General features: G+C 42.6%; 2 protein-coding genes across 6 annotated transcripts; one reads left to right on the forward strand and one right to left on the reverse strand.

The window, feature by feature from the left end:
* Positions 1–806: 806 nt before the first annotated feature.
* On the reverse strand, positions 807–4,686 carry hemgn (hemogen). 3 transcript variants are annotated; one of them, XM_030094051.1, is made up of 5 exons: positions 4,663–4,686; positions 2,778–2,843; positions 2,342–2,432; positions 1,398–1,915; positions 807–1,308 (listed from the first exon to the last, which is right to left on the reverse strand). In XM_030094051.1, exons 2-5 carry the CDS (start codon positions 2,830–2,832, stop codon positions 1,202–1,204), a joined length of 771 nt encoding a protein of 256 aa, XP_029949911.1. In that variant the 5' UTR covers positions 2,833–2,843; positions 4,663–4,686; the 3' UTR covers positions 807–1,201. The 3 variants fall into 3 exon arrangements, with proteins under 3 accessions (XP_029949911.1, XP_029949910.1, XP_029949909.1); XM_030094050.1 differs by lacking the exon at positions 4,663–4,686 and adding an exon at positions 2,955–3,009 and having other exon boundaries at positions 2,354–2,432; XM_030094049.1 differs by lacking the exon at positions 4,663–4,686 and adding an exon at positions 2,955–3,009.
* A 642-nt stretch (positions 4,687–5,328) lies between these two features.
* Positions 5,329–12,005, forward strand: anp32b (acidic (leucine-rich) nuclear phosphoprotein 32 family, member B). 3 transcript variants are annotated; one of them, XM_030094054.1, is made up of 7 exons: positions 5,329–5,576; positions 8,416–8,565; positions 8,667–8,789; positions 8,976–9,168; positions 9,644–9,768; positions 9,858–9,924; positions 11,288–12,005. In XM_030094054.1, the coding sequence occupies exons 1-7, from the start codon at positions 5,523–5,525 to the stop codon at positions 11,365–11,367; spliced, it is 792 nt and encodes a 263-aa protein (XP_029949914.1). In that variant the 5' UTR covers positions 5,329–5,522; the 3' UTR covers positions 11,368–12,005. The 3 variants fall into 3 exon arrangements, with proteins under 3 accessions (XP_029949914.1, XP_029949913.1, XP_029949915.1); XM_030094053.1 differs by having other exon boundaries at positions 5,332–5,576; positions 11,285–12,005; XM_030094055.1 differs by lacking the exons at positions 9,644–9,768; positions 9,858–9,924 and having other exon boundaries at positions 5,332–5,576.

Raw genomic sequence — 12,005 nt, forward strand, 5'->3', positions numbered from 1 at the left:
AAAAAAAGTAATCTGTTCAGTGGGTCCTGGGCCATCTTGCCTCCTTCCTGTCGAATGTGCCTGATAAAGATCTTATGGGAGACAACCAGGAAACACAGCAACCACAAACCTGAACCACCTCAACTCGTTTTTCAGTGTGGAGAGGTGTTATTGTGCAGATGCTGAAACAAAGGATCCACATGACAGTGATCCTGTTTTCTTATTCTTATTCATATTCTCATTCTTATTCTTGTTTTTTGTTTTTTGTTTTTTCCTCAATGAGTTGCAGTGATGACATATTGGTTCACTTCTTGGCTTTAAATATATGATTAAGAACTATAAACAAAGTAACATTTTTGTGAAGAAAGAAAAACTATGGAGCGTTTTGATGTGACAAATCAGCCCAGTAGAACTCGTGCACATATACAGAGTTTTCACCCATACGATTATGTGTTCAGCGTGATATTATCAGGAGTGAAGTTTGATTGTAATTTCAAGCTGGTAGATGCAACTTCATTGTGAATATTTTTCATTTGTTTAATCTGAAGGGAAAAACTAATATCAGGGTGTTACAAAATCAGACATATCCTGTAGGGGGGGGGGGGGAACTCATCCCAGGGTCCCAAATGAAATGAGTCAGTTGAGTTGAGTCAGTACATGTGTACACACACTTAAAAACAAGAACAGCCTGCAGTCTCTAAAATGAAATAGTATTTGAGTAGTAAAATGAAATCAATGATTGCATACATAAGAAATCTTATCTATTTTACTCTCAGATGGTATTTGTCATGTTGTTTGGTTTGCACAGTCAAAAATCTATTCCACAGTCAAATGCAGTAAGCAGTGAATTTTATTGGAAGAAAAATAAGTTTTACAAAATTCAGTCAGTACAAATCCAGAATTACAAACACATAATTACCAGTGATTTATACCCTGTAATGTTAAATAAAAAGAAATAAAAAATGTGCTGTTTACCAAATGCAAAGTACAAAAGGATTCAAGAACTTCACAGTGAAGCACAAATCAAAAATAAATAAGCATACAGGTCTTTTCTAAATTCATACATTTTCTTCAAATAAGCAATGCATAGGGGTGAAATACTTTATATCAGCCAAAAGGCTGAATATAGATCAAAACTATACTCAGATACATATGGTGACCAGAAAAGAAGCATGGCCTGAACTAAAGCCACATCTGAACTTTGTTTTTCAGAAAATTGCAATTAATTTCCAGGAAAATATTCCTGTTGCACAGGTGGAGAGGACAATACTGGAACTGAGTACATTTTAGTTTGTTCAGGTTCACTGATTGACAGTGTTTCACTCAAATCTGCAAAAGAAACAAAGACAGTTTGATAATAATGAATTTCAAGACAGCAAAATAAGACTAAAGAGTTATCGGTCAGCCAAAATTCATACCCTCCTCAGCTGTATCATCTTGCGATGGAGTGATGTCTTCCTCTTCATCTGGACCCAAGTCCTCAATCAGGATCTGGCCAGGCTTCTCCTTCCCTTTTGACCCGGTGTAGAGGCTCTCCACCTGCACAGGAGCTGGAGCTTCAGCTCTGACAGACTCCTGGGACAGAGCCGGAACCGGATCTGGAGCTGAGTCTCGCACAGGAGCCACATCTAGAGCCTGGCTAACTGGAGCAGAGACAGGAGTTTGGAAAGGACCAAAAATTAAGCCTTGGCCAGATCCAAAAACTGGTTTTGACTCTTCTTTGGTGGTGGTAAAGGAGGTCAGAGAAGTATTTGGTATTTGATCTGGGATGACCGCAGCAGGTTCAAGCACCGCCGCCGCAGCAGGAGCCTCCTGAGTCAGCGCTGCCTCCCCCTGAGCAACTATCTGTGGTGTGGCTTCAGTCTTCTTGGGCCTCCCTCTCCTCTTTGAGCTGCTCTTGTCTGCGGGTCTTGATCGTTTCCTTTGGCTCTCCAACCTGACAGAAAGCGATTATAATCAAATTGTGGCCACTGATACAATTCTTTGTGACACTTTTGTAAAGCCAAGGGACAAAGTCCCTGACCTGGATCTGTGGCATCAATAGAAAAAAGAGAAGAAAAAAAAAGAACGAGCCAACCTTTGACTTCTTCTTGCTCCACATTGAATATAAACCAACAGAGTGATAAGCTTTCAGAGCATTGATAGTGTTTTCAGAGGGCAATGTAAAGATGTAAAGTACAAATAATATAATGCCGTCTGCAAAACTGAAGGGAAGGTAAACCGTCTACACCCTCAGAACCATTACTTGCTGTGTGATCGCGCTGTTAAAAGTATCTAAGTTTGTTCTTATCTTCAGTGCTTCATGGACACAGCTGAAAATGTAGGTCACTGCGCAACATCGACTGAGTTTTGACAAATTTACCCCAAAACCCACTGGTTTGTTTCCTTCTCCTCTGCCTCAGCTTTTCTCTTCTTCAGAAGGTCTCTGTCTCGCAATCGGCGGCGGATCCCTCCTATAAAACAGAGCCCATATGTTTGGATGGTGCAGCATGAAGTCAGAGTAACACAGAGTAACATTTGTCACGCATGAGTGGATAATGTGAGTGACTCATGACACATAAATACTTGCTTCATATTGACTTCATTTTCACTGAGTTGCACACTGGAAAGCTTTTAAAAGATATTTTTCATACCTGGTTTCATTTCATATTTGCACAGACGGAAATTTTCAGTGACATGAATTAATACAGCTTAGTGGTTTACAAAACGCAGGCTTGAGCTGAACAGCGCTTTGTACAATCACATGTAAAGAAACTTTCTGATGTTGTCAAAACTGAATAACAATTTATAAGCATTACCTTGGTCCTCATTTGGATTTTTAGATTCCGAGTCTTGTTGCAACGTCTCCTCCATGCTGAGTCCTGCTATGAATGAATTCAACTTGTTTAAGGCGGGCAAGCACAGAGAAGAACACAAAATAACTTCTGACTGTTTTTTACTCCCACCCCTAAACAAATTATCTGGTTAACCATTACCATAGTGCTGGGAGAGTTCTAGCAGTTTGGCCCTTATCATATTTGTAAAGCTGGAGGAGTTGGCACATAGAGTGAGAGCCAGAGAGAGAGAGAGAGAGAGAGAGAGAGAGAGAGAGAGAGAGAGAGGGAGAGGGGAGTAGAAAATGTGGCAGTGTGATAATATGTACAAAGATTAGTATGTAACATGTAGAAAATGCTGACATTGACTGTGAATTACATTATGCAGAATGACAAAAAAAAAAAAAATACCATTAACAGACAATCATCTTGTCTTGCTGTCAATGAACCTCTGCAGGTGCTCTTGAAGTAGCAAAACTTTGAGTTCAGACCAAAATGTAAAGTCCAAGCTGTTCAATTACACATTTTATTAGTATAAGTGAAACCCCACTGGCCTCCACATGATGTTATTATAGCTACTTCTCTAAATAATCCTGTTCTCAGCACTAATAGGGGTATACCCATCTTATCTCAGATGGCGAGCTGCTCAGTTGGGGTGTGTTCTCAATCTTCTCACAACACATTGAGACCTGATGTGTGTGTGCATGTGTGTGTGTGTTTGAGCCACTCGAAGAAAAAAGCTCTCCAGCAGAGTAAATACCACTCAGCTGCCAATTGCCTCCAGCACAGCGGGGGAAATGTTGAAGATCCCTCAGTTGATTTTTACTGACTTCTATCTAGAATTCAGGGTCTAGCGATCCTGAAACGGTGGAACACATAAGTGAAAAGTCCAAGCTGATGCCTCCATCAAGTGGATTATTAATGAATGCATTAAAACTGCTCCATATAAAGAGACTCTTTAGTATAGTAGTTTACTCAGGGCAATGGGGGCCTGGGGGTTGGGGCAGTGGGCTTGAGGTCAGAGATTCACAGTTTTAAATCCCACTGCTGACATGTTATCACTATATGACTCTCCACTGGAGATTTGCCGGTTTAAATTCCACTGGTGACAGGTTACCGCTCTCTGAGCAAGATCCTTGACCTCTGCCAGCTCCCCAGGCTCGACGGCTGTGACGGCCCACTGCGTTTAGTGTGTTTAGATAAGGTTATCCATGAACAGATGGGCCAAATGCACAGAAATAATTTCCTCATAGGAATCAATACAGGATACTTTCGCCTTTCTTCATTCAGCAGTCTTTGGACACACACACACACACACACGCACGCTCACACGCACGCACGCACGCACACACACACACACACACACACACTAAAAAGAGACACATTTAAATGTCATTCTTCAAATTTCTTCAGATTATTAGCATGACGAGTATCAATGATCACTGTTTGCATCCAGCAGGTCTGAAGATATGAACACATAGCTAACTCTTAAACTGATGAAAGTGCAACAAGCTGGATAATGGACTCTTTCCAAATATGCATGTCTTTCCAAATGATCCCTATCAGAACCACACTTTCAGCCAACGGTAGAAAAATGAAAACGCTGTCAGTCACACATAACTCTGGCAAATGAAAGATGTCAGCCAAGAACGCCACCTCCTGGTAAACCTCCTTAACTTCCAAGCAGCAGTTCTAAAGCTGTTTACATGTGGATACATACAGTGTGTACAATGCATCTACAGCCGTCTAGGAGGTCAGTGAATAGTATTCTTGCAGCAACGCATACTGATAATATACAGAGTTATGAGTTAAACGTATATTGCAAACCTTATACCAGTCCATCGTTTTAAAAAAAAATTGAAAATGTAACTTTTTTGTTGATTTTAGGGGAGACTGGATGGTCTTGTGCTTCAGGGCTCCAGCGTCTCAGGAAGTAAAGGGGTGGGGTTGGAGGGGGGCTCTCTCCCCTCCATATGCATATACAATGCTCTCTTTACTGCAAACCAAACACACTCCTCCTTACTCCTCATGTGGCCACAGTGGAGGGAAAAAATAGCCATTCACGACCCAGGGCAACAACATAGTCTGTGCATAAGGTTTATTTGTTAAATATTATACAGGAGTAACACATTTACAAGTCATTTGTTCAGCAGGCAACAGGTTTAATACTTAAAAACAGCCACATGTTGTTAAAAATAAGTCACAGAGTGAATATGAGGCAGTGGATGTGTCGGAGTGCATGCTGACTTTCTGTTAAACTTTATTCAATCTGGCATAAACAAACTTCACCATATGACCTACTTTATGTACGTCGAACTGGTTGGATGTTTTTTTTTTTACGTGAACTGTTGACGTACGAAGCATTTCTGCTCTCGGTGAATCGAGAAGATAATAAAAAAAAAAGACACTTGGTGTTCACAAAACACAGTGGAGTAATTTCCCTTTGAGAAATAAATTGCACCATGGCACTGTTTCGGAGCAGCGTCATGTTTTGTGACTGCAATGCCTTTTTCAGCGGCCATGGGCGTTTCTGGACGCAGATGGCGCTGTTGAGCATATATTTTGTTTCAGTCCCGTTTCCCTCCATGGTTTCCCCTCTCTCCGACTAACTTAGCGTTTGGCTCAGTTCATTATACAGTCCTATATTCTCCCTCCATTAGGGCATCTCTGCCTTTGGATTCAGATCCCAGCAAAACCCCAGAGAGAAAAGTTTCACTTTCATAGGGCGCGATGGACATGAAGAAGAGGATCCACTTGGAGCTAAGAAACAGGACACCGTCTGATGTGAGTCGTGCTTTTTAAAACCAACCCTTAGTTTTCTGGCTAGCCCTGCTAGCTAGCTTGCTACTTTTTTGCTTTGCGAGTGACCTGTGTGGCTAACGTAATGGTGACCACATGGGCTCTGGATGGTGTTTCTCCTTTATAACAGGGCGGAAAAGCGCTCGCACAACAAGCTTAATCCCGTTATACTGGTCTGGATTGGGCGTGCAGCGGCAGCGAGGGCAGAAAGAAAAACGCTATATTCAATCGTTACTTTGAAACGGCGATTTCCCCCCCAGCTTGCTGGCATTATTGCGGTGCTTTAACCGTTTCGCAGCCTCCCCCCGGTCATCGGTGCACACACGATCCGGGTCGACTCCAGCCCGGTGGCACAATTAGTAAAACTTCTTTTTACGCAGATATGCGAGCAAAGCTGCCTCCTGCGCCTCGTTTGGCATTCACAGAGCAGTGTGTTTTATACAGACCTTGGAAGCCATGTTTTGCCTTTGCTAGCATAACTCCCCCCAAAAACGAGGGGCTTTTTCGTATTAAATCGTTATAACGGGTGCGCAACTCCGGTGCTGGTTTTCGAGTTGTGTGTAGGGAGAAACCGGCCGTCGCCGACCACGCAGCGCCGTGTCCTCACATTTCTGTACAGCAATGTTAGCATCAAATGGGCAGATTCAGCAGCGACAACAAAAAAAACAGTGGGTTCACAGTGATCGGTGGCTCCAGCACTTTCCCGTTAAAGTCCCCGGTAGTGTGACCCGAGCGGGACGAACCGGGGCGCAGAAACGAGCACTCCAGGGCACGTCTTTTAAAAAGCCGCTTTTAAAAAGCCGCTGCAATGTGTTGAGGTTCAAAGGGGGAGGCTATAGCACTTAATTCCCCTCAAAACGCCCCGCACGGATGCACAACAGCAACCTTTTCAATTTCGTATAGTTGCACGGTGTAAATATTGCATGCGTGTAGAGTGCAGCCTGGCGGAGCTCAGTCACCATTCAGCCAGCAGCCGGCTAACTCGGTGTTTGCTTCCCGCCATATTACTATTCTCTGCGCCGATCAAAGACCGCTGAATGTAGCGGATTGTGAAACTCAAACCCGTCAAACACACGCGTTTTCTGCGTACATTTAAGTCAATCTCCGAGCCTGAAATGAAACGACGGCTCCGCTGCCACCGCCGGCGGCTCCGCTCACCGAGCCAGCCGGCTCGGGTGACGCGCAGAGCCGGCGCGCCGCGCTTCGTGCGTGGGCAGCCGAAAACTCCACGACTCGGCGTCGACCTCCCCCAACTCATGCACCAAATAAAACATTTAACATCGAAAAACAGTTTGAATTAATGTGTGCGCGGTGATAATCGCTCGCCGTAAGCACCACTTCTTTCCGCCATTGAAGCGTTCAGAGGACGGCATTACTGTATCTCAGGAATCGCCATGTTGTCATTCTGTCGTCTTTGAAGCCCGGGGAGAAAGGAACTGTCTCCATCTTTGTTTTTACTAAATTTCCGTTCTCAATACATTTCCTTCGCCACTTCGACCCGAAAGCGAGGTTAACAAACTGGCAATATTGCTCGACGACGAGGAAATATTCCACTCGGCCCGAGAGCTGGTTTAACGAGAGAAAAAAAAGTCTTTACTAAGGGTGTATTGGCACTCCTTTCCGCAGCTGTTGGCTAATGGCGGGCGGACACGGAGCCCGAGCTGCTCCTCCAGCTGCTCCTCTGCCGCACGGCAGCGTTTAAAAGGGGCAATGGCTAGCCTGTAGCGAGCTAGCACACAAAATCATTGCATTTGTCATTAGTGACTGCATCAGCGGGCCGTGGGGAAGCGGCGCGGCGCTTCTTCGTCTCAAACAAATCAACAGAGCAGCCGGATGAATGGAGCACATGCGGAGTGTTTTCAGACCGGGACCAGGACCCGTTTCGGGGGTTTTTAATAAAGGAAACTCTGATCTTTGACGCTTCACAACAACTTTTTTTTTAGCAACCTTTTTTTTTTCTTGTCCAACAATGAATTGCGCAACCAGTGTTCGCTTTAAATGAGTCCGAGTAACTCCGCCTTCACAGTTGTTTTTATATCTTTAGGCATCAAAAAAATACATTTAATCACTTTGTACAGTATTCATATTAAAGCATGTTTAATCAAGGTGTTTAGAGACAGGGATTTTTTTTTAATATAATTAAACAATATTTTAAAATGTGTAGTATTTAACACTTTCCTTTATTTTCGATTGCATTTAAGTGTTTCATTAATAGTATGTAGTTACAGTATAGCATTATAGGTTGTTTTTAAAAAAAGTTGATATTTACTTGCTTTACCTCAATTAAATCATAGCATTGAGGGACTCACAAATTGACATGTTTAGGGTTTTGGAAGATTGGTTTACCATGTGATTTCACAAAAGTACTTGAAATATGTACTATTATTCACTATTCTGTCGTCATATAAAAGTGTAGCGATAAGATTGGGCAATTCACTCATTAATACATTTCCATCTGGCAAAAACATATGTACCCAAATAATTAAAAATGTAACAAATACAAAATAATATTCACCATATAATACATTATTAAACTTAAGACTCTTCATATAATAAAAAATATATTATAGATACGATGTCCACTAGGTTTGACCTGTGCTTTATAGTCACATAAAGGCAATACATTTTTTCACATCTTCTTCAAATGACCAATTCAAATAAGCCATTCTTTATGGTTTGTACCTAAAAAAAATAATTTATTAAAATAAAAGTGACTGCAAGTGCTACAAAAAGAGGTTATCAACTTTTTATCTTTATTAATACCTGGATAAATCAGTTTTGTTTTTCTTTGTTTTGCATTATGTTATATTGTTCTGCATTTCAGGTACGAGAACTCGTCCTCGACAATTGCCGGTCAGTTGAAGGAAAAATGGAAGGCCTCACAGCTGAGTTTGTCAACCTGGAGTTCCTCAGTTTGATAAATGTCGGCTTAATCACAGTCTCCAATCTGCCTAAACTAGGAAAACTGAAAAAGGTACGAGTGATGTTTCACATTTATATTTTATTTAATACATAAAGGCACAAAAGTGACCATATCATCTGGAATAAAAATGTCTTTGCCTGCTTCTTTTTCAGCTGGAGTTGAGCGACAACAGAATCAGTGGCGGCCTTGATGTTTTAGCAGAAAAACTTCCCAACCTCACACATTTAAACCTGAGTGGCAACAAATTGAAAGACATCAGCACATTGGAACCATTGGTATGTGTCCTTTTCTGCTTATAACCCCCCCCAAAAGTGCAGTGATTGATTTCACATCTTCAAAATCACAGTTTTTGTTTCCGTGGCTACAGATGGTTGCAGGTTTTATCATCACAGTAAACTGTATGCGTCGTGGCAGTCCAGCAGCAGGATGTGATCTCTGCTTTTCACTCTTTCCACCATCAGAAAAAACTGGACAACCTGAAGAGTTTGGACCTGTTTAACTGTGAAGTGACAAACCTCAACGACTACAGAGAGAGCGTGTTCAAGCTGCTGCCCCAGCTCACCTACTTGGATGGCTACGACATGGAGGACAGGGAAGCGTCCGACTCAGACGGGGAGGTGGACGGGGACGGCGTCGACGACGACGAAGACGAAGGTATGGGCCAGCAGCGATCGCTGCGGGTGGTTCGGGTTCATGCGAGCACGCTGGCTGTCAAACGGAGCGAGAGGAGTCTTACTTAAATAACATTTCATTCTTATCTCACAGTTGCAGCATGTTTGAACTCGTTTGAGCTTACACTCTTCAAGGATCGCTTTGGGGAGTTTTGCGGTTTCACTCTCATCAATAAATGATGACATGAAAATAAGCGATCTTGTTCATCTGTGCAGCAAATCTCAACTTATATCTCTGAGCCATGCTGCCGAGTTCTTGTTCACAGCCAGTAAAAGCTCTTCACTTGTTTACACTGTACCATTTATAACTGGCATGTGTCTTCATGTCATAACAGTAGATTATTTACAGCTTTGTACCTCAGACTGAAACCATTGATCACTTTCCGGAAAGTGAAAATGTGAAAGCGTTGTCTGTGCGTACCTCCGCTCCGTCCTTGACCGACTGCTTTGCATTGCAGAAGGAGAGGAGGAGGAGGATGAGGAGGGAGAGGAGGAGGACTTCGATGAGGAGGAGGATGAGGAGGAAGATGAAGAAGAGGTAGAAGGAGAAGAGGATGATGAAGAAGTCAGCGGTGAAGACGAGGTACGTGAAACGTGAAACTGGCTCATTGGACTGTAGCGGTCGTGTGTTTCATGTTTCTTTTCGGTAACGCGCAAACATGCTTTTGAAAGGAGGAAGACTTTGGTCAGGATGGAGAAGTAGATGAAGAAGATGACGATGAAGACGAAGATGAAGATGGTACGTGTCTCCTCATAGTGCTTCTTAATTACATGTGGTGCTATTATAATGTACTTAAACAGAAGGCACCTCAAAGTGTTATTTTCACACAGGATAGCACTACAGCAGTCAGTCACATGCTCGCAGCCTCTTATCTCACAGCTGCCTCTGCACAAGGCCAAGACTCGCTTTAGGGGCGAGATGAACTTTTTGTCATCTTGAGGACCGAATAAAAAGTGTTTCACTCAGAAAAAAGACAATGACATTAACTTTTCAGACATTTGTTGATTTGATAAAGCAATTAAAGGATATTGTGACCAAAAAAAAAATCCAATTTAGCTTTCAGAGGTCGATGTGCAAAACCTCATCCTCCTGCTTGGGACCTCACTCTACTTTCTTGAAAATGAAAGTAACAAAGTCGTGTGATTTCACTATGAGGCAGACAACATCAGCGGAGGTGTGATAGAAGTGTGTGTGAGCTGATTTTGCAGTTCACCTGTTTATAAAGACAGTGTTTTATCCCACTTTTGTCTTTGTTGCTGCCTTTGAGGTTGACAAAACGACACCACATTGACACCACAATACCACAATACCACTCCGACCTCATTTATACAAACAATAGGCGGATCAAAACTACTGAAACCAGCAGAGCTTTCAGAAGGCTTCTAGATATTCTCCCAAGTGCAAACTTTCACATCAATATTGAATCTGTGATGCTGAAAAACAAAAAATCCAGAATCTCATAGATGAATACAAATGTGCGTAACGTAATGAAAACTCCTCAATATTATGGTGCTATTTGAATTGATATTTAGCAGAACTACAGTTTTAACTTGTTTCCTCTGTGGGGCCTCACATGAGGCGTTCAGGAACAGTAGTTTGCTAGAATTTTCTAAATACCCGGAACACGGCACAAGATGTGAAAAGTTATTTGGTTGAAGCAAGGATAAATAGACTGGATGCCTAAAAATCTGCCTGGGGTTGTTTCTTAAGCTTCAAAAAAACTGAGGAATTCAAACAGACACAGAGTAGAGCAAGATCTAAAACACTGCTGTGGGTCAGGAGAACCAACACATGATCCTTTCTGATGACAACTAGACTCAGAGCACAGACATTTGACATTAATTCTGGAAATGTGTTTGCTTATTTTGTTAAATTTGACATTAAGCTGCTCCTATACCATTTTTTAATGCAAAAAAGAGAAAGAAACAACTTTAAAATGTGAAAGGAGGAATGAGATGACATTGTGCTTCTTACCACACTCGGGCAGATCACACACAGGACATTTCAGTTTCGGACTGATCTTGGATGTTGTTTGTTTGACTGATGGAGCAGTGAAGTGTCCGTCGTGTGATCGCCGATGTCTCTTCACTCCCTTCAGAAGCAGAAGCCGGCAAAGGCGAGAAGAGAAAGCGAGATCCGGAGGATGAAGACGAAGACGAGGATGACGAGGACGACGATTAAGAGCTAACCTGAAGAAAAAAAGAGCCTACCGAGTTACCCCCCCCCCACTCCCCTCACAAACCCGAACGTCCGCCCTCCTACGACTCACACCGCCTTTGTAACCCACGTCTACCCTCCCCAGCTCTGAGCTCTTTTTACGGGGCGAGACTGTACCGATGGGTGGGCCGAGCGGAGCTGCCCCCCTCCCTCAAACCCTTCTTAATTTTTTTTCCACCGCCACCACCAACACAGATGGAACTGAGAGCCACCCAACACCCTCCACCTCACCCCCACGGCCCCCGAGGTTCTCAGGCAGCCCACCACTCAGCATTCCACAATTTCACTGTCGATCCCTCTTTATGTACTCCCGTGTGAGGACTTTGGGACTGGTATCTAGTTTTGGGTCTGTGCTTTGAATATTTTGTTGGATGAATTATTTTCTGTTGTTGGGTTTATTATTTCTCCTTTTTTTTTGTCTTTTTTTTTTTCTGTTCCTTATTTTTTCCCAATAAAATTATTGCTATAGCAGCTGTGCAACCAGCGAGCCATGGTTTTTAGTGTGGCCGCCTGTTGCACAAATCAAGGTTGTAGCTACATTTTTACTTTCTGTATGACAAAAAAAAAAAACAACAACTTTGTAAATAAAATGTTAACATTTT

This window comes from Salarias fasciatus, chromosome 6 (genome assembly GCF_902148845.1).
Source record: "Salarias fasciatus chromosome 6, fSalaFa1.1, whole genome shotgun sequence".
NCBI lineage: Eukaryota > Metazoa > Chordata > Actinopteri > Blenniiformes > Blenniidae > Salarias > Salarias fasciatus.

Excerpts from the sequence above, each read along its gene's own strand:
- hemgn (XM_030094049.1), bottom strand. The coding sequence starts at position 2,994 with ATGATAAGGGCCAAACTGCTAGAACTCTCCCAGCACTATG. Across the intron at positions 2,844-2,954 it reads AGAACTCTCCCAGCACTATG|CAGGACTCAGCATGGAGGAG; the intron begins GTAATGGTTAAC and ends ATTCATTCATAG. Across the intron at positions 1,916-2,341 it reads ACAAACCAGTGGGTTTTGGG|GTTGGAGAGCCAAAGGAAAC; the intron begins GTAAATTTGTCA and ends GCTTTCTGTCAG.
- anp32b (XM_030094053.1), top strand. The coding sequence starts at position 5,523 with ATGGACATGAAGAAGAGGATCCACTTGGAGCTAAGAAACAGGACACCG. Across the intron at positions 9,169-9,643 it reads CGACGACGACGAAGACGAAG|AAGGAGAGGAGGAGGAGGAT; the intron begins GTATGGGCCAGC and ends TTTGCATTGCAG. Across the intron at positions 9,925-11,284 it reads TGAAGACGAAGATGAAGATG|AAGCAGAAGCCGGCAAAGGC; the intron begins GTACGTGTCTCC and ends CACTCCCTTCAG.